This window comes from Lytechinus variegatus, chromosome 5 (assembly GCF_018143015.1).
Source record: "Lytechinus variegatus isolate NC3 chromosome 5, Lvar_3.0, whole genome shotgun sequence".
NCBI lineage: Eukaryota > Metazoa > Echinodermata > Echinoidea > Temnopleuroida > Toxopneustidae > Lytechinus > Lytechinus variegatus.
Genome location: NC_054744.1, coordinates 20,710,968 through 20,738,308, shown reverse-complemented (window position 1 = coordinate 20,738,308; position 27,341 = coordinate 20,710,968). Strand labels below are relative to the sequence as shown.

At 34.9% G+C, this 27,341-nt stretch overlaps 1 protein-coding gene across 2 annotated transcripts in view; it reads left to right on the top strand.

The window, feature by feature from the left end:
• The window catches only part of LOC121415697 (probable ATP-dependent RNA helicase DDX59), a 37,470-nt gene extending 12,432 nt beyond the window's left edge, over positions 1 to 25,038 (top strand). Inside the window, exons 5-17 of one of the 2 annotated variants that reach the window (XM_041609003.1) lie at positions 8,186 to 8,305; positions 9,125 to 9,271; positions 9,384 to 9,466; positions 10,406 to 10,454; positions 11,935 to 12,011; positions 13,824 to 13,952; positions 14,540 to 14,643; positions 14,979 to 15,045; positions 16,884 to 17,081; positions 17,879 to 17,945; positions 22,259 to 22,442; positions 23,957 to 24,036; positions 24,488 to 25,038. In XM_041609003.1, the coding sequence (XP_041464937.1) occupies positions 8,186 to 8,305; positions 9,125 to 9,271; positions 9,384 to 9,466; positions 10,406 to 10,454; positions 11,935 to 12,011; positions 13,824 to 13,952; positions 14,540 to 14,643; positions 14,979 to 15,045; positions 16,884 to 17,081; positions 17,879 to 17,945; positions 22,259 to 22,442; positions 23,957 to 24,008 (1,277 nt within the window). In that variant the 3' untranslated portion in view covers positions 24,009 to 24,036; positions 24,488 to 25,038. Of the gene's footprint in view, positions 1 to 8,185; positions 8,306 to 9,124; positions 9,272 to 9,383; positions 9,467 to 10,405; positions 10,455 to 11,934; positions 12,012 to 13,823; positions 13,953 to 14,539; positions 14,644 to 14,978; positions 15,046 to 16,883; positions 17,082 to 17,878; positions 17,946 to 18,599; positions 18,735 to 22,258; positions 22,443 to 23,956; positions 24,037 to 24,487 lie in introns of those variants that run through there. The other variant, XR_005970031.1, reaches the window with a different exon arrangement.
• Positions 25,039 to 27,341: the final 2,303 nt, after the last annotated feature.

Sequence of the window (27,341 nt, the reverse complement as noted above, 5' to 3'; positions counted from 1 at the left end):
TATTTGCAATGATATAAGATGTTAATCAGTCAAAGTATTTTTAATATGTCACATTTTGTAACCAGTTTTGCGTTCTTAGTTGTTTTTAGAGAATTTAAATTTCAAGTTTAGTACAATTTTACTCAACATTCATGGCAATTAGTTGACATATCAAGTCGCAACTGATCAAGCACTACCAGCATGGCTATCAGAACACAATACATTCATAAGGTTCTGAATCTCTTAGTTACACAAGATGTTTCAATTGCTATTTTAGCATCAAGTAATGTGTCCTCTCGGGAAAAGTTACTTGAAAATGAAGTTTAATGAAATACCAAAATAGGCATCAAATGTCCAATTTTCAAGATATCCTCATTATTTTTGGAGCATATAGAGAAATACACTTGTTAATTTAGCTGGTGTCCTCAAGTTGTATCACAAATGGCCTCATTTTTTTTGTAATGTAGAGTGAAATGCAGCACTATGTTGAGAATTTTAGGATGAGGATGTTTTTGTTAGCCTTTTTTTCATGTCACCTTATTGTAAAACTCATGTCACTTTTTTGTAATAATTGGCTCATGTGTGACATATGTAAAGTGTTTCATCTTCATATAATTCAGGGTTCCCCCAGAAATTTGAAAACAGAATTCCATGACTTTTATGTGGAAGTTTTGTAGTAAAGGTGAATTCAGGATCCTAATTTCAATATGCCTGGAAAATTTGACATTTACATTTACATGTATTTTATAGTTCACTTTTGTCTGTCAGTTCAAGAAATTACATGAGTTTGTGTTCAAGACAATTTTGAATCTTGATGTTGGTGAAACGAAAATGGTACTGTACCCTGGTCAGAAACAGACCATATACCAATGATAATACATGTAGATGTACATGTCATGAGTAAGGCAGTGGGTAGAATGGATGGCTGTGAGGGGAGGTTATGGAGGCCATCATAATGTGTCTGATTTTGGAAACGGTGCCAGAAAGCAAGTCATGGAAAGCAGCAATTTAGTCATGGAAAAGTCAGGGAAAAGTCATGGAATTCAGTTTTCAAATTTCTGTGGGAACCCTGTATATGGTATAAATTGTTATTGCAATTACCAAGATCTGTGAGTTTGGAAATTTGAACTTATGAGGACACTCTTACTAGTTTCATTCATTAGCCTGTAGTTTTACGAGATACAGAAGGCACATCTCAATAGAAGTGCCACTTGTTTTTAGGAGTTTTGTTTTTAACATGATTCATATTCAAATGTCAATGATACTTACAGCTGGAAAATAGTTCTTACACTGCTTCCAAAGCATCCCACCTTACTTGATTTACATAGATTTTTATTTTCTTCATATATTTATATTATTTGCTAATATTCCATTATCTCCATCCCATCCCATCCTTCATCCAATTATTACTTCAGCGACACGTTTAAGAATAAATTGGATTCCTTTAACGCCTACGATAAGAACGTTCTTTCAATGTTCCACTTAAATTGTCGCAGTTTGGCCTCTAATTTCATGAGCCTACAAGATTATATTCATACTCTAAAACATAAATTCTCCATATATGCTTTTTCAGAAACATGGTTCAAAGATAATGTTCCATCAATGTACAACATGGCAGGATATTCATTATTACACAAATCCAGAGGAAATAGAGTAGGTGGGGGAGTATGTTTATATGTTAAATCAAACTTGAATTTTAAACAACGGTTAGATATTTCTTTTGGAAATAGTAATATAGACTCATTATTTATAGAACTGCAGTTTAATTCCCATAAAAATGTGATTGTGGGTGTGGTGTATAAGGCCCCAAATTCTGATTCAAAGTCTTTTAATGAACTTTTAGAAAAATGTTTATCAACTGTTTCCAATGAAGATAAGTATTGCTATATACTTGGTGATTTCAATTTTGATATTTTGCAACATTCCTCACATTTACCAACGAGTGATTTTTTAAGTTCTATGTACTCAAATGGTTTTCAGCCACTGATAACCAAACCTACACGTATCTCTAATTCATCCTGTACATGTATCGATAATAATATTTACAAATGTCTTAGACAAGTCAATTCTTCCAGGAATACTCTATTGTGATATCTCAGACCATCTACCCGTATTTCAATTAACCGATTTTGTCACTTTACACACTAATCCTATCTCACATTCTTCTGTTAACCAATCAATCTTTTCAAGAGTAAACTTCGAAGATATTTCTAAGGACCTATGTTCAAATAATTGGGTGTGTGTAAAAAGGTGTGGCGACGCCAATTCAGCATACAACGCATTTGCGTACACTTTATCTGAAGTTTGTAATAGACATGCTGATACGCGTGAACGCCCCAAACGTAAAAACAAGGACATTCCTAATAAACCGTGGATCACCGAGGGAATTTTGTGTTCTATCAATAAAAAACAGAGACTATTCCGGAAGTATTTAAAGAACCCATCATCTAAAAATGAGATATATCATAAAAAATATCGAAATAAATTGAATTATATTATAAAGATTTCAAAAAGAAAACACTATGCACAACTTCTAGAAAAGAACAAGTCGAATCTTTCGAAAACTTGGCAAACTATCAATGATATACTTGGAAGGAAAAGAAAACCCAAGTTACCAAGCTATATTCTGAAAGATGATGAGAAAATATATGATGAACATGAAATAGCAAATGCATTTAATTCACATTTCACCAATATTGGTGCATCCCTTGCTAATGATGTTCAATCAACAACAAAACATTTTTCTGACTATCTGGATCCACGGGTTTCTAAATCCTTGTTTTTTGCGCCAACCACTGAATACGAAATAATACAGATTGTTAAAAAATTGAAAATCAGTTCTTCGTGTGGTCATGATGATATAAGTACGAATTTTGTGAAAAAAATTATATATTGTATATCTAAACCCCTGGAATACATTTTTAACTTGTCAATGTGTACAGGCATCGTTCCAGATAGTCTTAAAATAGCTAAAATAATTCCAATATATAAAAAGAATGATTCTTACTTAATCCAAAATTACCGGCCAATATCTCTTTTACCAACTTTTTCGAAAATTTTAGAACGCATCATATTTAAAAGGCTTTATAGTCACTTAAGCGAAAATAATATTCTTACCAAGTATCAGTTTGGGTTCAGACCCAACCACTCTACTGAATTTGCTTTACTTCATGCAATAGAACATATTACATCATGTTTAGATAAAAGAGAGTTTACGTTAGGGATATATATCGATCTAAGTAAGGCATTTGACACTTTAAATCATAAAATCATGTTGCATAAATTAAATCACTATGGCGTGCGTGGAATACCGCACGACTGGTTTGTTAATTATTTTTCTAATAGAAAACAATTTACAAGCTATAAAGGAGTTAAATCTGAAACCATGCCAGTGACCTGTGGAATTGCGCAAGGTAGTATTATTGGTCCCTTGCTTTTCCTTATATATGTGAATGATATATTAAATACTTCAAAAATATTACATTTCATTCTGTATGCAGATGATACTAACATATTTATTTCACATTCTGATAAAACACAACTTCAAAATTATGCAAACACTGAATTAAAAAAGGTTTCAACCTGGTTCAAAGCAAATAAACTTTTTCTTAACACTGATAAGACCAAATACATGTTTTTCTGTACTAATCGCAGTTATCGATCTCAGTTAAATTTTTCAATAAAACTAGACAATGATGCAATAGACAGGGTAAATACTATTAACTTTTTAGGCGTACACATAGATGACAAGCTCTCTTGGGTTAACCATATAGATCACATCCATGGAAAAGTTAGTATGTGCGTTGGTATGTTATATAAATTACGTAATATGCTCCCACTTAAAACCCTCTTTACTTTGTATAATGCCATTATCTTGCCCCATTTGGATTATTGTAGTCTTGTCTGGGGAGGGGCCAGCTCATGTCATTTAAACAGATTGATTGTACTTCAAAAGAAAGCAATTCGTCTATGTTCTAACACGCATTATCTTGCCCATACTCCACCTCTATTTAAAACGTTCAACACTGCCAATTTAACTGATACTGGGTCAATCCACGTCAAATCAACCAATTTTCAGACAATTTGTCACCCGACCCTCTTCGATTTTCTTTAAACTCGCACCAAATGTTGCCCCAAGTGTCTGACGGAAAAATCTGAAATATTTTGCCCCAAGGTCAAATGGTTGCTAAGATACGGCCTCCCATAGCAACCAATGCGCACACAACAAAATTATTTTAAATAAAATTGGCTATGTTTGATTGACTACTGCAGCAAAGTTTGATTGATTACAGTCTTCATTCTAAGTAAATTGGAAGAACTTTTTGGTCTAAACATGCAGAGTATACTGTAGCGCGGACCTGTCAACCGGATTTCGCACACGAGGTCACCGAAAATGGCGTTAAGCATCCGTGTCAATGATTTCAGAAGCATGTTTGGAGGCTCATAAATCCAAAACTAAATTAGCTTAGAACCAAATATTATGCACATTTATGGACTTTCAGATGCTCAACAGAATTACAAAAAATTGACCCAAGAGTATGTGTCGTTTTCCTGTAGGGCGCCCTCAAAGTTGGATTTTTTTCAAAAGATGCCAAGTTCAAGGTCACGGATCACCTCCCGTCCCATCGAGGACGGGGACCAATTTCTGTGTTTTGATAGACATTTACCCATATTTTCAAGTGTTACTTGAGAAATTTTGCTACCGGAATGTTAAGGGGCTGATTTGCGCATTCCAAAATGGTCGTAAACACCCTAAAATTGATGCTAATGACACATACATGCTTTTTAACACTTTTCAAATTGTGATAACTCAAAGATGAAGAGCCCAAAGACATTGATCTCTTCTGTGATGATAGTCTGTAATTAGTATTAAAAGGATATATCTTCAAAAATAGTTTGTATTGTTGGTAATGACCTTGAAAACACACCTAAAATTCAATAAAAACAGTAAATTGGCTAATTTTCCAGAATCAAATGGCATTCAAATGGTGTTTACATTGACTTTCAAATGAGTGTCATTTCAATACAAAGGGTGAGCTTAAGCCAAAACTTGGAGGACATGTTCAACTTTTGGTCTACTTTAAGCAACATATAATATTTGAACTCAAAACCATATCATTTGACCTTGAAATTATTCCAAATATAGCTATTTGTTGCTTCATAAGTAGCATATTCATATCGCGCATGTACATTGTACTTTGCAACACATTTCAAAATGGATTTTCTTATAGAGAGAATACCTGATCAGGCTGATATTTGCAGTATAAGTAGTCTGTAATGGGTTCTTGGAGGATCTACAGATTAAGTACCTATTCTCTCATGACAATGACCTTGAAAATACAGCTGAAAATCATGAAAATCAATAAATCATACAATTTTCATAATAATTAAGTGTTTTTATCCACTTTTAATTGTGTGTTATTCCATTTTAGATTGTGAGTCCATGCTGATAATTGCAAATCATGTTCCACTTTTGGTCTACTTTAAGCTAAATGAAATATTTGAACTCAAAACCATATCATTTGACCTTGAAATTATTCCAAATATAGCTATTTGTTGCTTCATAAGTAGCATATTCAAATTGCGCGTGTACATTGTACTTTGCAACACATTTCAAAATGGATTTTCTCATAGAGAGAATACCTGATCAGGCTGATATTTGCAGTATAAGTAGTCTGTAATGGGTTCTTGGAGGATCTACAGATTAAGTACCTATTCTCTCATGACAATGACCTTGAAAATACAGCTGAAAATCATGAAAATCAATATATCATACAATTTTCATTAGTAATCAAGTGTTTTTAACCCACTCATGTCTTGATAGAATAGTTACCTAAACTGTAGATTTTCCAAGTACTCATTACAGACTACTAATACTGCATATATCAGCCTGATCATGTATTCTCTCTATGAGAAAATCCATTTTGAAATGTGTTGCAAAGTACAATGTACACGTGCGATTTGAATATGCTACTTATGAAGCAACAAATAGCTATATTTGGAATAATTTCAAGGTCAAATGATATGGTTTTGATCTCAAATATTTCATGTAGCTTAAAGTAGACCAAAAGTGGAACATGATTTGCAATTATCAGCATGAACTCACAATCTAAGATGGAATAACACACAATTAAAAGTGGATAAAAACACTTGATTATTAATGAGAATTGTATGATATATTGATTTTTATGGATTTTCAGCTGTATTTTCAAGGTCATTGTCATGAGAGAATAGGTACTTAATCTGTAGATCCTCCAAGAACCCATTACAGACTACTTATACTGCAAATATCAGCCTGATCAGGTATTCTCTCTATGAGAAAATCCATTTTGAAATGTGTTGCAAAGTACAATGTACACGCGTGATTTGAATATGCTACTTATGAAGCAACAAATAGGTATGTTTGGAATAATTTCAAGGTCAAATGATATGGTTTTGAGTTCAAATATTTTATGTTGCTCAAAGTAGACCAAAAGTTGAACATGTCTTTCAAGTTTTAGCTTAAGCTCACTCTTTGTCTTGAAATGACACCCATTTGAAAGTCAATGTAAACACCATTTGAATGCCTTTTGATTCTGGAAAATTAGCCAATTTACTGTTTTTATTGAATTTTAGGTGTGTTTTCAAGGTCATTACCAACAATACAAACTATTTTTGAAGATATATCCTTTTAATACTAATTACAGACTATCATCACAGAAGAGATCAATGTCTTTGGGCTCTTCATCTTTGAGTTATCACAATTTGAAAAGTGTTGAAAAGCATGTATGTGTCATTAACATCAATTTTAGGGTATTTACGACCATTTTGGAATGCGCAAATCAGCCCCTTAACATTCCGGTAGCAAAATTTCTCAAGTAACACTTGAAAATATGGGTAAATGTCTATCAAAACACAGAAATTGGTCCCCTTCCTCGATGGGACGGGAGGTGATCCGTGACCTTGAACTTGGCATCTTTTGAAAAAAATCCAACTTTGAGGGCGCCCTACAGGAAAACGACACATACTCTTGGGTCAATTTTTTGTAATTCTGTTGAGTATCTGAAAGTCCATAAGTGTGCATAATATTTGGTTCTAAGCTAATTTAGTTTTGGATTTATGAGCCTCCAAACATGCTTCTGAAATCATTGACACGGATGCTTAACGCCATTTTCGGTGACCTCGTGTGCGAAATCCGGTTGACAGGTCCGCGCTACAGTATACTCTGCATGTTTAGACCAAAAAGTTCTTCCAATTTACTTAAAATGAAGACTGTAATCAATCAAACTTTGCTGCAGTAGTCAATCAAAAATAGGCAATTTTATTTAAAATAATTTTGTTGTGTGCGCATTGGTTGCTATGGGAGGCCGTATCTTAGCAACCATTTGACCTTGGGGCAAAATATTTCAGATTTTTCCGTCAGACACTTGGGGCAACATTTGGTGCGAGTTTAAAGAAAATCGAAGAGGGTCGGGTGACAAGCATTGGTTGATTTGACATGGATTGACCCTACTATAAAAATAAAGGCAGCACTTTTTATGTTCCGATATATGAATAACTTGTTACCGGCTATTTTCAATAATTATTTTCTTACGGTTGATAAAAAACATAGTGTTAATACAAGACAGAGAAACAATATATTTGTTCCATATTCACGCTTAAAACTGCGACAGACGAACTCTATTAAACACAAAGGGGCTCAATTTTGGAACAGTCTTAACCCACTACTTAAAAGAATGACCACCGTTACCTCATTTAAGGCTAAAATTAAACAGCATCTTCTTGCCACTTACAAGTGATTCCTTTAAATTGAACCAAAATTAAACAAACAGTCATATGATATATTTTGTTTTGTCTTGTTTTGTCATGTATTGTAAATATTGTAACTTGTTTCATGTATTATTTCAATTGCTATTTCCTATGTATTTTATTCCTACTATAATTTATTTGCTGTATTTGTATCACTGTAATCTATTTGTCATGGATCCCCCTGCTTTTCAAGCCTCTGGCTTTTCTAGGGTGTTTGATCCTCACATTTTACAATGTACATATCTACTCATGTGATTTTTTACCTAATAAATAAATTGAATTGAATTGAATCTTAATTTTCTAGTGCTTTGTCAAATTTTAATCAATGTTTCAGTTACTCTCTATTCAGTCTCAGTGTTTCATATCATGAAAGTTGTTTTTATAGTGGTATGATTTATTTTGTTACTTGTTTTTGCAGTCCAGAGTAATCTCCAGGTATCAGGATATGTGACCCCTACACCAATCCAGATGCAAGCTATCCCATCAGCCCTTGCACTAAGAGACCTTATGATATGTGCCCAGACCAGCTCGGGAAAAAGTGAGTGTTCATTGTGAAATCTGGATATGAAGACTACACACGAAAGTCAAAAGTTGTGGTCTTTAGAGGCAGTTGTTTTGAAGATGCAAGCTATTTCAGCATCTCTTTTAAGAAGAGACATTGTATGCGCCCAGACTACATGTAGGTCAGCAAAAAGTAACTCTATTCACACATGGAATCTGGACCCATATGGGCAATTCCACAGGTTGGTCCATATCATGTAACGTGAGTAACCGACACGTTCCAAAGATTTGCCAGGAGCATAATAGAATTTCCCAAGTTTTGTTTTTATACAAAGGATAGTCAGACTGTGTACTTTGTTGTGATAAGGAGATGTTTGGTTCCTATTAATAATAATGGAGTTACAGCTCCAAGTATGAGTCAATGTGTCTCCAAATGTAACGTGAGTAACCGTGGAATAGCCCATTTGAAGACTGCACAAGACAGAAAAATCCTGTGGTCTTTGTGGCTTTTGACACCTCCACACTTCCACAAGCCATGCCTTCTGCTCATTCGGGCATGATAAATGGTACCAAAATGTATTAGGATGAAATAAGTACAGCAATATCTGCATTTTTGCAGTTTTGCATTTAGAGTTGATTTTTACAGCAATCACACAATCTTCAAATGATGCATTTCTTTACTCGTTCATTATTGTCAACAGAGTATCATCTTTTATATTTCTTCAATGATTGAAATGTTTTACTTAGTAAAATCTGTCTTCATAAGGAAATTGGCTATAAAAAATTTGTAAATTCCTGATTCTTCTGGTCTATAAATCTTATCAATGATTTGTTTCCACCTTTTTATTTTTTGCAGCCCTCTCATTCCTCGTGCCTTCAGTGATTACCATTTATAACCAAGTACTAACTGGGTTTGGAAGCAAAGATCCTTATGTGCTTATCCTGACTCCTACAAGAGAACTTGCCATGCAGATAGAAGAACAGGCAAAACAACTTATGAAAGGTGATATAATAGTTGTTGATCCTTTAAAAGTACAATCTCAATATTGTAATATTTATACTGCTTCAGTTTTGCTTTCTATGATCTTACTTTTTGAATTAATTGTTATTTGTAGGATTGTCAAGCATGAAGACTGCACTCTTAGTTGGAGGGCTCCCTCTACCACCACAGTTGCACAGGTTACAACAAGGTATTCAGGTGAGTTTGTGTTGCAGTTCTGTCTTTTTTTCAAGGTTGCAAATTGCTATGTTGCTTCTTCGTAAGCCCTGAAACTTCTGTGTTGCTCTGGAAACATCATGCAACAATATTTTTTAGATGTTATCAACATTAATATTGGCTACTGACTCATTTATCTACATTGTGTGGTTCCCAGAAGGCATTGTATTGGGACCGCTTTGACCCAGTAGGCAACAGATTAACTTTGAGCATGAAAACTGGAAACTTGATAAAAAAAAGATGAAACTCCAACTTGACATTCTATTGAATCGCCATGCAAATCTCCATATTGCTAATTTCTCAGCAATTACAAATTTTTATACCAGATTAATTATAAGAGTTATATTTACATTTTTATACTTTCAAACACCTTTTATGGGATCCTGTTTGAGCTAATTTTGTTTTAGATATTAACCACAACTGGCATGTATGTTTGAAAGTAATTTATTAGGGGGGAATGGTACCCCTGTAATCATGATTTTCTGTCAGAGGGCCAGTATGCAATGTATGTTCTGTATGGATATCCAATTCTAACTATAAACAATAGCCAAAAGTTTCCCGGAATATAGCTCATGACATTTACTTCTTTGATCTTGTAACTTCTGTTAGCATGAAGTAATACAGCAAGAGGGATAACACAAGTAGCAAGTTTTACAATGATTCTTCCTAGAAATGTAAGAAGAGATTGAGAACGCAGTGTACAAGCAGGTGCGACAAGATTAGCACTTGCTACGGTGGGAGTAGACCAGAATGTATTGGGGCACATGTCACTTGAAAAAGAAGCAGAATTTCTCGTCTAGTGAATGGCAAAAACAGGTTGTATGCTACATCCGGGAACGTTTAGTTATTGTCGATGACGAAAACTGAGCACTTTACTTTGTCTGTTCATGGTATCACTCGCATTTATTTATTTTGTTATAGTTTATTGTAGGTACTCCAGGTAGGATCATGGACATTATCAACCAAGAAGGTAAGGATCCGCAGATCAATATTCTAAAAGCTGAAATTATTGGTAGATTGTATGTGTCAACTTTCATAATGCATGCACACAATTTGCACCTTTATTTACATGTATGATGACACCCATTGGGGGTGATCCTGAGAGATTGGTCAAGCACAGTGTAGTTAACACAAAGCCTTGATCACAGTGTCAGTGTTAAACTCTTTAGTTTTCCTGAGAGGTCACTGCTATTTCTATTGATTAATATGCTCTCCTTTGCTTAAAATTCATCATTCGATTAAATATTGCATTAATCTTTGTATTTGTACTCAGAGTTTACGCTGTATTGCATGTCTTTGGAATAAATTTGTTGACCAACAAATGAATACATTTGGCACTACACCAATAGTATGTTTATTTGAACAGAAAGAAAAAAACTCAAGCAAAAATCAGTTACAGCACAAAAATTTCATCATAATCAGATACAAATTGTTTTGATATTTTTAAGTGTAACTATTACAACAAAAAACACCGGTTATTTGCTAAATACATTTGATATGCAAATGTATGAGATAAAAATGTCATACACTCACTATTTCTTTTGAATTTCTTTTAAAGGTGTTAGTTTGAGACACCAAGTTGGTTGTGAATAATGAATAAACACATTAGTTCTGATGTAGTGTTCAGGGTTCCTATTTTGTGATTTCCTTTATTTCAAGGTGTTCATCTGAGTAACATGTTGGTTGTGATTGATAAAGTAGACACATGAGTTCTGGTGTAGTGTTTAGGGTTCACAATTACTATTGTGCTTTTCTTTCTTTCAAGGTGTTAATCTGAGTGATAATCAAGTTGGTTGTGATTGATGAAGTAGACACAGTAGTTCTGGTGTTCATAATTACTATTGTGCCCTTCTTTCTTTCAAGGTGTTAATCTGGGTGATAAGTTGGTCGTGTTGATGAAGTAGACACAGTAGTTCTGGTGTTCATAATTACTATTGTGCCCTTCTTTCAAGGTGTTAATCTGAGTGATATCAATTCGGTTGTGATTGATGAAGTAGACACATTAGTTATGGTGTAGTGTTTAGGGCTCACAATTACTATTGTGCTTTTCTTTCTTTCAAGGTTTTAATGGGAGTTTTATCAAGTTGGTTGTGATTGATGAAGTAGACACATTAGTTATGGTGTAGTGTTTAGGGCTCACAATTACTATTGTGCTTTTCTTTCTTTCAAGGTTTTAATGGGAGTAATATCAAGTTGGTTGTGATTGATTAAGTAGACACAATAGTTCTGGTGTTCATAATTACTATTGTGCCCTTCTTTCAAGGTGTTAATCTGAGTAATATCAAGTTGGTTGTGATTGATGAAGTAGACACAGTTAGTTCTGGTGTTCATAATTACTATTGTGCTTTTCTTTCAAGGTGTTAATCTGAGTGATATCAAGTTGGTTGTGATTGATGAAGTAGACACAGTTGTTCTGGTGTTCATAATTACTATTGTGCTTTTCTTTCAAGGTGTTAATCTGAGTGATATCAAGTTGGTTGTGATTGATGAAGTAGACACCATGCTACAACTTGGATTCCAGCAGCAGGTAAGAATTATATCCCTTGTGTGCCATGATTCTAAAGCAAAGATTTGACTTTGTCTCTTTTTATACCTGAGTCATGAATAAAGGGAAATTCCATAAAGTATGCTGTAAATTTATCATGGCTTGAGCAATTCACAAGTATATTTGAAAATACATTTAAAAAGAATGATTATTGATGGAATCGCCCTAATGATGTATTATATGTTGTGTTTTATAGATATTCTCTAGGACTTGAATGTTGAATTTTTTCTGAAGAAATAGGTACATTTGTTTAATTTATAATTTAGTTGACAGTTTTATTCTGCAACTGTGAGGGCGTCGTGGTCTTGTGATTGTGACTCTCGTCTTTCAATATGAGGGATGCATGTTCGATTCCTAGCCGTGTCGTGTTTTCCTTTAGCAAGAAATTCATCCACATTGTGCTGCACTCAACCCAGGAGAGGTGAATGGGTACCCAGTAGCAAGAAGTTCCTTGAATGCTTGAGCACCTATAGGTAGCCAAGCTAAAGCCGGAGTAATAATAGCAGGGCCTACTGAACAGTTTTCGGAGCTAAAGTGGCTACCCTGTGTAAATATCCCAGTATTATTATTATGACTGGTAACTGTTTACTATTTATACACACAGATTAAGAAATGATAGGTTTCTTTTCACCTGTTGATTTATAACAATGGATGATATACAGTGCGTCCCAGAAAAAACGAAACCGAGATTTAGCGATCATTTATCATTACTTAATCATAAATAAAATAGACAAATGACCTACCAATTTAAAGCTTAGAATCTCCTCTTTCATCTGATATTACTTAGATTATTTCTCATTCACGCATGAGTGAGCAAATGCAATTTGAAGAAAGGATATCAAAAACTCATTTGGCGGGGGGTATCTGGGTTTCAAAAAGAAAACCACATTTTTGAAAAGTTCAATATCTCCACTTTAATTTGATACCTAAATTACAGAAAATGGTCACGAAATAACAAAGTTCTGGTCATTTGAAATAAGGCTTGAATTTCAATAATTTCATAAAATGAAGAGGTTCTCCAGGATGGCTTTCAAACTCTCTCGACACTGTTTTGTTGACGATCAGCCATGCATTAAATCTTTTGTTCACCATGCGAAAGCTTCTGTGGGAAACCGGTGAAAACACGTTTATCTCATGAAATTGTGGAAATACAAGCCTTATTTCAAATGAACAGAACTTTTTATTTCTTGACCATTTTTTGTAATTTTGGTACCAAATTAAAGAGCAGATATTGAACTTTTCAGAAATGTGGTTTTCTTTTTGAAACCCAGATAACCCCCGCCAAATGAGTTTTTGGTATCCTTTCTTGAAATTGTTTTTGCTCACTCATGCGTGAATAAGAAATAACCTAAGGAATATCAGATGAAAGAGGAGATTCTTAGCTTTAAATTGATAGGTCATTTGTCTATTCTATTTATGATTAAGTTATGATAAATGATCGCTAAATCTCGGTTTCGTTTATTCTGGGACGCTCTGTATATTGATTTCTAAAATGAAGCTTGATCTTACTGTAATTTTTTTCTTTTCTTATGCAGCTTTTGTTTGTCAGTATCGATGGGAATAGCAAAGTAGGTTACAGGAAATATGCATGTAAATATTAATAAGTAATTCTAAGAGTCAACTGTATCTTGTGATACAGTAGTCAGTATCTCCTGATGTTTGTGAACGAAACATTAAACATACAAGGCTCTTAAATAATGGATTCTGGAATCTTTATATCTTTATTTGATAAGTGCCTGCCAGTTGCTGTAGGGTATTCAGACATTACAATCATCTTTCTTGGGTTTGTTTTAGGTCTATGACATCATGACCCACTTACCAGACAACCACCAAACCATCTTTACCTCGGCAACCATTCCAGCATCCATAGAGAAAATGGCCTCTTCTCTTCTGAACAACCCCGTCTTTATCTCTGTGGGAACGGTGAGCATTCTCCGAATTTGATACTCTGTGGGGTTTTATGGGTGACACAACATACGCTCCTGCGACATTTTCTCTGGTCTTAATATCTCATAGGGTTAGAGTAAGGGTTCAAGTAGAGTTTTTGGTTCAGAATAATAAAAAGATAAGGATTAGGGTTTATATAGTTTTGGAGGTTAGATTTCGGCTAAACGTGCAGATTTAACAGAGGAGCAAACGTTGCCGGAACGAATGTCATCGAACCATTTTATGAACAGTAAATGAGTGGTGTTATATGGTGATGAGGTGATGATTGTGGTTAAGATTATGATGATGGTGGTGATGGAGATAATGGTGGTAGCGTCAGTGATGATGCTGATGGTGGTGGTGATGGTGTTGGTGGTTGTGGTGATGATGATGATGATGATGGTTATGATTATGATTATGGTGGTGGTGTTGATGATTGGTTATGGATGATAATTGTGATAGAGACACTATTGGTGATAATGGTGGTGGTGGTAGTGATAATTATAAAAATAATTAAAAACTGACAAGGCTAGACACAAATGCAGGTGGTGTTTTCATGTGAACCCTGTTCCATTCCTCAACAGCCCAGCACTCCCTGTACCTCTGTGAAACAGGTCATCTTATGGGTGGAGGAACCATCAAAGAAAAAGAAACTCTTTGCAATTTTCCAAGATCCCAAACATTTCAGGTACTTATTCTCTCAAATCACTTCAATAGGTATGATTTGGTCTTAGAATCACTGCTCACAACATTGTTCCTTTCCTCAAGTAATGTTGCTAAGGGGCCCTTTTAACAAATTTTATTCCTATTTTTGTACATTTTTCGTGGGGGAAAGGGCAACTTATGAACCAAAACGACTAGTGCTAAATTTTCAGTTGATTGTGAATCTTCATTCAGGCATTTGATGATTCTCTGTTTTTACAGTTAATCTGAGTGGGATTATATAATATAATAATATAATATGATAATATGAAATAATATAAGCATAAAAAGTAACAAACTATTGTTGTTTTTTTTTCCCAGGCCACCAGCCTTAGTCTTTGTGAACTCCAAACCAGGAGCAGATCTCCTTGCTCAAGCAGTTGAAAAGGTATACATTAAAGATCAATGTGTTATGGGAACGATGTAGAGATGATGGATACATTCCATGACTTGATCTGATGGGTAATCTTTTTACACACAAAATCACTCATTTTAAACATGTATGTTATGATTTAATATTTTGCTAGATAACATCTATTTTGGTACTAAAGTGCTCATTTTAGAGGATATTAGTTTTAATTTCAGGTACCTTTTCACCCAGAATTTTTCAGCTTCACTCTCCTTCAGTCTGCAAACGTTTGCATGTTTACTCTATGATTTATATATGCCTTTGTGATAATATGATATTTAAGCTTCTAAATTTTCACGATATCCTTGCTATAAAAGATAAACTTCCTGCAATCCTTTTTGTGGAGGGGTGGGGTAAATCCTGATATATTCAGATAAATATAAAAATTCTTGCATTTTTTGTAAAACAAATCTGTAGATAAGTATATCACAAATTAAAGAAAAATCCATTTATTTGCCTTTTTTCGTCTCAATTCATATTACCTTGATTCTTATTTTCTTTGATTTATCTCAAACACTAATAGCTGTTGAAGATTGCTTCAAGAATTGCAAGCTTGCTATTTGTATGTATAAGGACGCAGGGCACAGGCATACCATACATACCTTAGTAACCCAGTGCATAGTGACTGGGGTTATATATGGTGGCCTAATCCTGTATTCTCTTTCACATGGTGTTTAGGTTGGAGTGAATGTCAGGATACTGAATACCTGAGGGGACATGGTGTGGACCGTTCATTCCCTCATTCATTAAAGGACAAGTCCACCCCAACAAAAACTCGATTTGAATAAAAAGAGGAAAATTCAACAAGCAGAACACTGAAAATTTCATCAAAATCGGATGTAAAATAAGAAAGTTATGGCATTTTAAAGTTTCGCTCCATTTCACAAAACAGTTATATGCACATCTCGGTCGGTATGCAAATGAGGAACTGATGACATCACTCACTATTTCTTTTGTATTTTATTATATGAAATATGAAATATTTTTATTTTTTCGTCATTGTCATGTGAAATGAAGTTTCATTCCTCCCTGAACACACTGAATTCCATTATTTTAACATTTTGTGCTTCAGGCAAGGAGGTCCTAATCGTCAAATTGGTAAAAATTGAAATATTGTATAATTCAAACAATAAAAAACAAAAGAAATAGTGAGTGATAACATCATCGACTCTCTTATTTGGATGTAACTGGCTCGTTCATATAACTATTTTGTTAAAAATAAGCGAAACTTTGAAATGTCATAACTTTCTTATTTGACATCCGAATTTGATGAAATTTTCAGCATTGTGCTTGTCTGATTTTTCTCTATTGATTCAAATCAACATTTTTCTGAGGTGGACTTGACCTTTAATTTCCAGATAGGATCTTTCCAAAGCCTATGAAAGTTTAATTGGTAGCGAATTGAATTAATTTTACTTTCACATCTCTTTAAAAAAATACCTCAGAAAATATTAGCCAAGTCAATATGAAGATAACAAAACACAAGATATTAAAATGTCATTTATTAACGTGATTATGTATATAAAAATAAATTGTGATGGTGTGGGTATTAGTGAAGGCGATCAGCCCTCCAAGGGTAACAAAGACAAGACAAAAAAAAGAGATAAGTTGATGTAATATATGAAGAAAAAAAGTTAAACACACTAAATTTCATAAGAGGAAATAGGAGCAATAAGAATATGAAGATAGGATTTCTATATTCATTTTGTTGAATGTGTAAAGATTTTGGCTTTTATTTTAGGTCATCTGGCAAGAGATTCCAAGACTGGGCGATGGTTCTTGAAATATTATAATCCGTCCTTTTTCTTGTTATCTAGAGCTGTGGTATATCGGTAGCATCACTACATGGAGACAAGCCTCAGATTCAGCGTAATGAGATCCTGCAGAAGTTTAAAGATGGTGCACATGATGTCATGATCAGTACGGCTGTGCTAGGGCGTGGTATTGACCTGCCAGGGGTTAAGATGGTTGTGAACTTTGACATGCCAGGGACAGTGGAGGAATATATACATCAGGTTGGGTCATGTACCTTTGAACGTACATTTTTGTCATGGACATTATTATCTTGGTGAAATTTTGCTAATTTTTTTTTTTACATACTTTCTTAGATTTCTTTTATGAAATTTTGAGAGAAGTTATGTTGATATAACATGTATTACAGAGTTATATAAACTTTTCAGACTTAAATTCTTTATATTTGGTTAATGTAGACCCAATAATTGCAAATACATGCATTTGAGGTGATTCAAGCGATAATGATGTCCATTAATGAATCATTTCTTCAGAGCTTTCTGTCCTCTCTTTTCTGTGAAGCACTCATGTAAATTACTTTTTGCATATATTTTTGTAATTCATACTTTCCTTCAGGTAATTTGATTTCTCTCCTAGCGAACATAAATCTTGATGTTATAGCCTATCCTTCTTGCTGTATTTTGACAGTTTCATGAACATTTCCAGTTGTGGTGATGATCACACAAAGAATTCAGACAGAATTCAACGAAATTAAATTAGTGTCTGTATGTGTAAATGAAATTCTGGTTGAACATGAGTAAGCATCTAATGATTAGTAAAATTAGCATGGCACAGGTCATTCTCCAAGCATTAATGATACACGTACCCATGTATTCTTATCTGTGTAGGCAATTTTCAGCCTACATGTAGATTTCATTATTTCACTCTTTCTAGATCAAATCTATGATGACATAGTAACAATTACCTGTGATTTGAATACTTTCTCTGAAAATGATCTCTTATTATGACTACTCAAATTCAGCTTATCTTATTTCTGTCTTTCTCTGTGATACCTTTACAGATTGGGAGAACAGGGCGCTTAGGAACATCTGGTACAGCCATGACATTCATCAACAACAACAGCAAAAATATCCTTTTAAAATTTTGATTTCCTGAACTTGAACCCCCGTAAATATTTTACAATTCATGTCCTAGCATTTATATCTCTTTTGTCTCTATGTGTTTTATTGCTATTATTTATTTAACAACTGTTTTAATACTCTCTTTTAAAGAAATGCCCCTTTGGTACATTTGTATATCAAGGAGTGTGCAATATACCTCGGTTCATAGCCCAGTCAAAGCTGACAAAACGAGCATTTATTTCAAACAACTCATTTATCTTACAAAAAGGATTTTCTGTTTTTAGAATAATTAGGATTTTCGCGATGACCATTTAAAATATGATGAAGTAGGTACAAAAGAGATATAATTGTTCAGACCCTGAATTGCAGCCTTTTTATGATGGGATTTTTTTAATTGTAAGGTGATATATCACTTGAACTTAACTATTTTTAGTTTGATGTTGATTGTTTAGCTAGATTAACCCTGTATTTGAAATATGTAGTGAAGTAAATTTCGATTTTTTTTTTCATTTTAGTTTAGAAATTAAACGAGTTCTCCAACTCTCATGTACTCATCTCTAGATAATCTGAGTTTATGAAATATGTTAGTATTACTACTACACATACTTTACACACAATTTTTTGGTATTTGAGATTCCTTGACAGACTGTATCCTTTCACAGAGTCTTTCTATTTGGCTGGTGGTTGCCAGTGGGGCGTGATGAAACAAGCTGAAGAGGCGATGTAAAATACAAGCCAAATGATGTTGATACAAGCCACCATACCTGTATGATATTTCCGAAGGCTTTAAGCCAGGTATCCATTGCCATGCCATGCTCAGTAATACAAGTTATCCTATTGACTTGTAGGCCTACCTCAAGATAGCTATCCCCCAATTAACCCCTCACTCCCGCTTCTCTCTACAACATACATCAGTGATATGAGTCCTGGAAATATTTTTCAGATAATGATCCATGATTTTCTATAAAGGGGATGGGCTCTAGTTGTCTGATGAATGAAGCCAAAGTGATTTTTTTTTAAATAGTATGCTAAAGTGATGTTGAAACAAGCCATCTCATATGCCATTCGCATGGCACTTCCAAGATGCTGCAATCATATCCTATGCGTAAGAATACCTGTAATCTCCATACGTAACACAACACCCTTCCTCCAATCAAGGACAAACACCTTCCTTCACCCTTTCCCTCCCCACTTTAAGGGGTGTACATGTAAATCTATCAATTACAGTTGTGTCTGAATAAGTCATCTTTCCATGTTAAGTTCATTGCCCAAAAGTCAAAGCAATTTTCATCCTATATTATGCAAAGTTGGAATGATTTTTCCCATTCTAAGTCAAATTTCAGCTAATTTCTAAAAGATATTTGTGCTCCTAGGAGAGATTTGAATCAGGCAGTGAGATTCACCTGAATTTGTCTTTGTATCACCTATACTTTTGTAAAGGGGGTATAGTTGCCCTAGAAGCTGTGGAAAATGAAAGGGGTGGGACTTTTTTTATACAGGGGCTATTTTTACTAGATCTTTGCATTCCAATTAACCCTTATTATGAAACAAACAGCAATCCACACAAGTCTTTCATAATTTAGTTTGGGAAGTTTTTCTTCATCTATTGAGCATATGAAATAGTGCCCATTTATTACATATTTTTATTAGTGTTCTTGATCCTTCTGTGTTCACAATAAGGCAAATCATAAGCTCAACACCAACCTCACAGCACTTATGATTTGAAAAATGAAATTGATGTTTATTATTTCCAATCTTCTGAAGTTCTTTATGTGCATTTTCAAATAGCTCCAAGATAGGATGAACCAAAACTTAGGCCTCAGTCACATTTGACCTACATGTAGGATGGTCCCAAATGGTCATGAACCAGGGGGGTGTTTCACAAAGATTTAAGTATGACTTAGAGTCGCCCTTAAATGTCTTGTTGCGCGCAGAATAATAGGCGTGACAGCATTGGTCAGATCATGCCAAGGGGACGCGCACTACTGCGTATTGATCAATAAGATTGCGCGTTGCATATCATGTACGCGTCTATATTCAAGTGCGACCTAAGTGATACTTAAATCTTTGTGAAACACCCCCCTGACCAGTTAATCCATATTGATTTCATTGGATTCAATGATGTTTTCATTGGCCATGCCTTGGATCACCATGAACCAATTCATGTTAGATTTTGATGTGTGGAGCATTTGCATAATAATAGCAGGGCCCGCTGGGAGAACAGTTTTCGGAACTGAAGCGGCTTCCCTGGGTAAATATACCTATATTATTATTATTTGCATCATGCATACAAAGAAAATTGATGTCAAACTTTGGTACTCTGTGACAATTTTTGTCTTGTCTCGCTTGCATAGCAAAGCGAGACTGTAGGCGCCGCTTTTCTGACGGTGGCGTTGTCAACATTGAAATCTTAACCAAGGTTAAGTTTTTGAAATGTCATAACTTACAAAGTATATGGACCTAGTTCATGAAACTTGAACATAAGAAATCAAATATTAATGAACATCCTGCCCAAGTTTCAGGTCACATGACAAAGGCCATTTAGGTTCAATGAACTTAGACCATGTTGGGGGAATCAATATCGAAATCTTAACCAAGGTTAAGTTTTTAAAATGTTGTCATACATGTAACTTGAAATTCAATGGATTTAGTTCATGAAATTTGGACATAAGAGCAGCGATGTTTCCCTGAATACGCTACGCAAATTTCAGGAACATGGGCAAGATCAAAGGTCATTTAAAGATCAATGAACGTGTTGGAAATCTGTGTTCAATTTGCATCAAGTATGAATGATTATTTTGTGCATGTCTTAGGTCACATGTTCATGGTCAAAGGTCATTTTGGGCATAATATTTTATCATATTAGTGTTTTCTTCTGTGAATAATTATTCATTGGCTATTTTCAAAGGCAACACTGCTGCTATATCGAATTGTGTAATGCAGGCGAGACTGCCACAGGCATGCCACTTATTTTGATAGAGGCTTAGACGATCACAGAGTGATAGCACAAATCCTGTTTAATCTTTGCAAAGGCTCTGTACAGCTACCACCATTGCACAAGAAATGCATGATGCATACAGATAATGTGAGCACATATTTTGCAAACTATTATGCACCCAAAAGTGCATACAAAATGATAAAATGAGATTAAAATACAATAACTGCAATGTGACCTAAGCATAAACAGGGCTTTACACCATGCTCGAAAGTTAGGAATTTTATGGGACAAAAAACAGATGGATAATTGATTTATTAGCAATTCTTGTACTGCAATTTGTATGTGATAGAATTTCGGGCCATTGAAGTATTGAGACATAAAAGCCCACATTTTCAAATGAAGTTTCAAGTGTACCATGGTACACAACCATGGACTTTTCAAATTTCTGGTATTATCGTGCTTCATTTAAGCTTGAATGTAGCATCCTTTGCCAAAAAGTGTGCATTAATGATCATGAGTTTCTTGGTCGGATGAAATAAGAGTACTTATGCTCACAAACTTGCACAGTCCATGGTTTTGTAATGTTGTACAATTGAATCAACCTTTATTATTTGGACCAATGTGTATTAAAAGTAAGGAACAATTGTTTTTATTAACAGGGTGCCCATAGTTTACTACATAGACCATGATTTATTTGATTGAAATTAAATCCAGAATATTGGCCAGGGAGCTTAATTGCAAGCAAAAGTAAAGGGCATTGTATCAACAATGTTGATCATTCTTTCCTGTTAAGTTAAGTACTGGGTTTATTGCTCCACACTTAAATGAATCTAACTTTCCATAAAAAATGCAATCTGTGCCTTTAGTACTTTTTATGCCTTAGCCCACCATATGTGGTTGTTGGGGGCATTATGTTATCGGGTTGTTCATCTGTCTTGTTTTTATTCTCGCCATAACTAAGAAACGTCTGACGTATCAATTTTTTAATAGGAGTGACAATGATCTGATTAGATTTTAGGGTGATAATTTCATAGGTGACAGCAGTCTTTATACACTAAAATGCATTTCTCTAGTTCCCTAAGTTGATAACCATTTGAGGGATCAACTTCAAACTTGACTCATTTATTAATTTGGGAGTGGTGGTCTTCTGACTAGATTTGGTATTCCATAGGTGAAAGGTTACAAAGGTATTAGACTGCATGCAGTCAAGTCAATCTAGCTTTTACATTATTCATGTGGTGTGTAAGCATTTCAAAAATGAATTTGAAGGGATTTTTCTTCTCCGACAACCCCCTTTCCTGCCTCTATGAGCGATATGTGAGAAAGAAGCAAAAGGAGTTTCTATCAGTACATCCTATTTTCCTTGACCATAAGATTGCACAGCTCTTCCTACAGTTAACCAGCCTGCTGAAACCTCTGGGTGTCCTGCTACCTCCCGAGCTGATCAACTCACCCCATCTGAGCTATCAGAGACAGCAGCATCGGTCAAGGGACAGGCAGGTGGATGCCTCACGTCGCATGCCTGGAGGCAGTGGATACCATCACACCAAGCGGAACAGAGACAGGTGAGTTCTTAAATATATCTCTCAGGGGAAGTCCATCTTGATACAAAACTTGGTTTTGATGATAGCAGAAAAAATGGGAATAACATATTATACTGCCATCTCATGTCTCTTACAGTGCCAGCATGGTGAGTTGAAAACAGCCGTTTTATTTTAAATGGACCACTTACATGTAGCTGGTACAAATATTATTTATCATAATGGCCATTTTGGACTTGCTGGAAATCTGACTGTGCCTCCACTTAAGGTGGGACAAAATCAAGTGATGATTAATTCAGTCACTTGTGATGTCATATGCCAGTCTTCGTCAGTGGCTATCACATACATGTACTTCATCATGGGTGTCGATTTGTGTTGTGAATCAATTTTTCAAGGGGGTATGATCTATTGTTTCATTCCCCCGCTTGTTTATAGTATGACGTCACGCATCGACACCATTGCATTTATGTGATATATATTCCTTGATATTGACAAAGATTTTGTCTGTTCAATCATTGTATCACCAGAAACTCAATTAATTTCTATGACCCCTTTTCTTGTTACACATAACCTATTTTTGCCTCACCTGCAAAACAGAACAAGATTATAGGCGCTGCTTTTCCGACGGCGGTGGCGTCAATATTGAATCTTAAACAAGGTTAATTTTTTGAAATGTCATCTTAACTTAAAAAGTATATGGACCTAGTTCATGAAACTTAGACATAAGGGTAATGGTGTGTCACTGAAGATCCTGCCTGAGTTTCAGGCCAAATGACCAAGGACAAAGGTCACTTAGGGTCAACAAAGACTTGGAGGTATTTGTGGAATTGTCATCCTAACTCAAAAGTTTTATGGATTTAATTCATGAAACTTGGACATAAGAGCAATTGCTTTTCCCTGTTGTTGCATAAAAGATCTCTGAAAGATCTCTATAGGACACTAGACTCAGCCCAGTACAGGGGCCGCGGAAGCAGGGGGGGGGGGGCTGAAGCCCCAGAAGTCCCTGAACATCCTGTGTGAGATTCGGGTTCCAAGGTCAAAGGTCATTTAGGGTCAACAAACTTTTGTAATGTTGGGTGTATTTGTTAAATTTGCATCATAACTTAGAAAGTTAATGGATCTAGTTTATGAAACATTGACACAATGGTAATCAAGTAAAATGATTGCTTTGCACGTTTTAGGTCACTTGATCATGATCAAAAGTCATTTTGTGTCAATGGACATAGTATTTTATTATCATATGAATGTTTTGTTTTGTGAATAATTATTCATTAGCTGTTTTCAAAGTCAGCACTGCTCCCGTATTGAATCGTGTATTAGACGCAAGACTGCCAGAGGCGTTCCACTTGTTTTCTCACATGAAGCCACCTTGTGCTGTTGGCTTGTCATACAAACAAGCGCTTAGTCATTAACTGGCATTCGCAGTTGGATGTGAAATAATTTGTTTACTATTTATTTTGCACAAACCCATTTGTCACACAACCAATTGTTAAAGCCCATTTAGTAAAATATCTTTTATCTTTTCTGCATTTTTACAGAGAAAGCGTGAATGATATCTTGAAGAAAAGGAAAAGAAAGTTCAAGCCCTGATGTTCCAGTTAGGATTCTTGCATTAAAGGTGAAAGAAATTAGTTGCAGAAAACAATTATGTCATGAGAAAGTCTTTAAAATTAAGGTTGAATGCCACCATTATCATCATTATTATCATAGATCATGATTATTTCATCTTACGATGCATGAAATAAACTTACATTTGTGAAATCATGAAATCTTAGCTGAAAACAGATATATTTCTGGTGATCACTAAAATAAAAAGGCATATGTTGGATGGTGTATTGTTTGGAAAAATACCCAACATTTTATGGAATTTCGTGCATATTTTTGTTCATTTCTCAGCAGTGACACATTTTCTTCCACAGCCATTTGGCACAAAAAAATATTAGGTGGTAAAACTACTGGGTGGTAATTTATTGGATTCTGTTCGAACTCATTTTGAGATCGTTACCACAACTGATATTTATCTTGATAGACTCAAGTTATTTTACTTTTAAATTCTCTTGATGTTCTAGGAAGACCAAGCTGTAACCTATACAGGATTAAATGATCCTCAGGCATGCGGGAAAATGATGCACTGACCAGTACCAGATGCAGTGGAAAGTACTTTTCAGCCAAGAACTTTACTGAATGATAAAACCACCAAATGTCAGTTTTTATAAGTCATGCAAATTCCCTTATATTCTGATTTCCTTGCCCATTTCAGCTACCTCTATTTGTATCAAGGTATTTGAGTGAGTTGCATAAAAGGGGTTTCTTTGTCAAATGATACTCAAATTCGAATAAATGAAGAATAAAGCCCAGGAAAAGATAGCCTGGGCAAAAGTGACTATTAGTTCTCTCAGAAAAATATAGTTTTGAAGCTTGAAAATAATTCAAGTTCAATTATTTCATGATTAAGAAATTGTTATAAAAAAAAGTCCCAGATAAAATTTCCAATGTCCCTGGACATATTTTTTTGTCATAATTGGAGTAATTGCTCTTTAGTACCTAATTTATTTTGTGATTTTAAGAAAACCTTGCATACACTGTGAATAAAAGATAAATTTTCAAATAATTTATAGCATTTGTACAGGTGTCAGTAAACTGAATTTAATACTAATTTAATGAAACTGATATTGCATTTTGAGAGAAGTGAGTATGGGTGTTCAAAGGTTAACTTTCAGGTTTTGACAAAGCACATATAAACAGATACAAATATGTGTATTTCAATCTTTACCATTAGCTAATGTGGATTAGAGACATAGTGAGAATGAGAAGAGAGGGAGAAAGAGTCAGAGAGAGAAGAGTAATCAAGAGATTGAATTAGTCTGAAAGGAGACAAAAAGACAGCAGAAGATGGAAAGGTAAATTGCCATCTTGTCCACTCACCACTTGGTCTACTTTCATTTAGTCTATTTCGTCTAACAACCATTTGGTCTAATCATCACTTTGTCTAATCCCCATTTCTTCTTTGACCATTTCATTTCATAACCAGTTGGTCTAATATCCATTTAATGGTAAATGACTAAATGTCTTTTGAACCAACTGGCTATTGGACAGAATGGCATTAGACTAAATGAAAGTAGACCATGTGTTGAGAGGATGAATTGATGGTAGACCAAATGATAGTAGACCAGTTGGCAATTGGACGAACTGGCATTAGACTAATTGGAAATAAAACATGGAGAGGATAAAGAAGGAAGTTAAAGTGTGGGATAGAGGAGTGAACAAGAGAAAAAATGAGAAGATAGATGGGAGTAGTTATTGTGGAAAACGGAAAATCAAGTGTGGATTTTTTTTTGGTTCTATTGTATGAAATTAAAAGGGAGTTTATGGTTGTATCAACATCCCGGGGGGCGGGGGTACTCGACCAAAAAAGTAGTATAGTAGGTATGTGCCCCAGGCGAGACAAAAAACCGGGGTCCTTGGAGCGTGCTTATTGTAAAAAGGAGGATCCTCGGAACAGGCTTCGGAACTACAAATGTTTGTGAAAACGGGGGTCCTTGGAACGGGACGCCTTCGTGTGAGTGCGAATGCATCCCTATGGAACATGATACACGTACGGGTAATTCTACCTAAAACGACCTTCCATAGGTCAAATATTTGCTTTAAGTTGATGCAACTTTGTAGACCTGTGGGTGTTTAAAAAAGATTTAAGTATGGCTTAAAGAGTCCCACTTAAATGTATAGTTGAGTGCGGTATAAAAGGCATCACCCCATTGGTCAGATCATGGCAAGACTGCATGTTGATCAATATGATTGAACGATTCATAACATGTATGCGTCGGCATTTAAGTGCAACTCTGTCATACTTAAATCTTTCTGGAACAACCCCACCCCCGATTATTACAAAAGTGTCATATACATGATCTATTCAGATATCGTATTTTCTACATTTGATGTAGAAAATCGAAGGGCATTGAATTTGCATGTTTTATGAGGAACCCAGTCATATATTCACATTACAGGTGGGAAAAATTGCACATTGGATATAATACCAAGAGTAAATGTGTGATGTCATAGGTTAACTTCCTTTATCTTTACACTGTCCATGTTGTGCATGATACTTTAATTTTTCACCTTTTAAAATCAATTCCAAAAGAAGGTATCTACACCATTTTCATTATTTTTTTTAATGTAAATCAACCACTTCATAGGTCACCTTGCATGGAGAGTGGATTACAATTTGCAGATTCAATAGCACTGGAAATGCCTTTAGTAACACTCGACTAAAGAGCTCAGCTTAAAGAGAAATGCCAGTAGTTGCAGTAAACACTGATTTCATGAGAAAGTCTGTAAAACCAGGCTTGTCAGAATATAATCGAGGATCTAGATCTGGTACAGTTACATAAGCTGAACTTTGCGAAATCTTGAAATCTACACTGAAAAAATGTTCACACTAAAGATCACCAACACAGATAGACACACATGGGGCAGTGTATTAATATTGCTGGAATAAAGACCCGACGGAAATGACCGAATCCGCGCTTATTTTACTGATTTCTCAGCAATTACACAATTTCTTCCAAAATCCTTTGGCACATATTTTTTATTCATACAGACACTTGGGTGGTCATTATATCAGATTCTGTCAAAAGTCATTTTGAGATCGTTACCAAAACTGGAATTTATCTTTAATTAGCTGTCCCAATATTCTTTCACTTGTTTGGGGCATTTTGCCTGATAAAGTGAAATTCATTACATGTCGGTCCAATGGTCAGAGGTAGACTCCATTTTGGAAAACGGACTTCATCCGCTACTGGAAAAACAACCTGCGGTTAGATTGGTCTACATTCAAGCATTCTTTCCATCTTTCATCCTCTTCAGTAACATCCATCTAAAAATATAAACGCCAGTCTTGACACTTCATTCACATTCTCTTTCTTC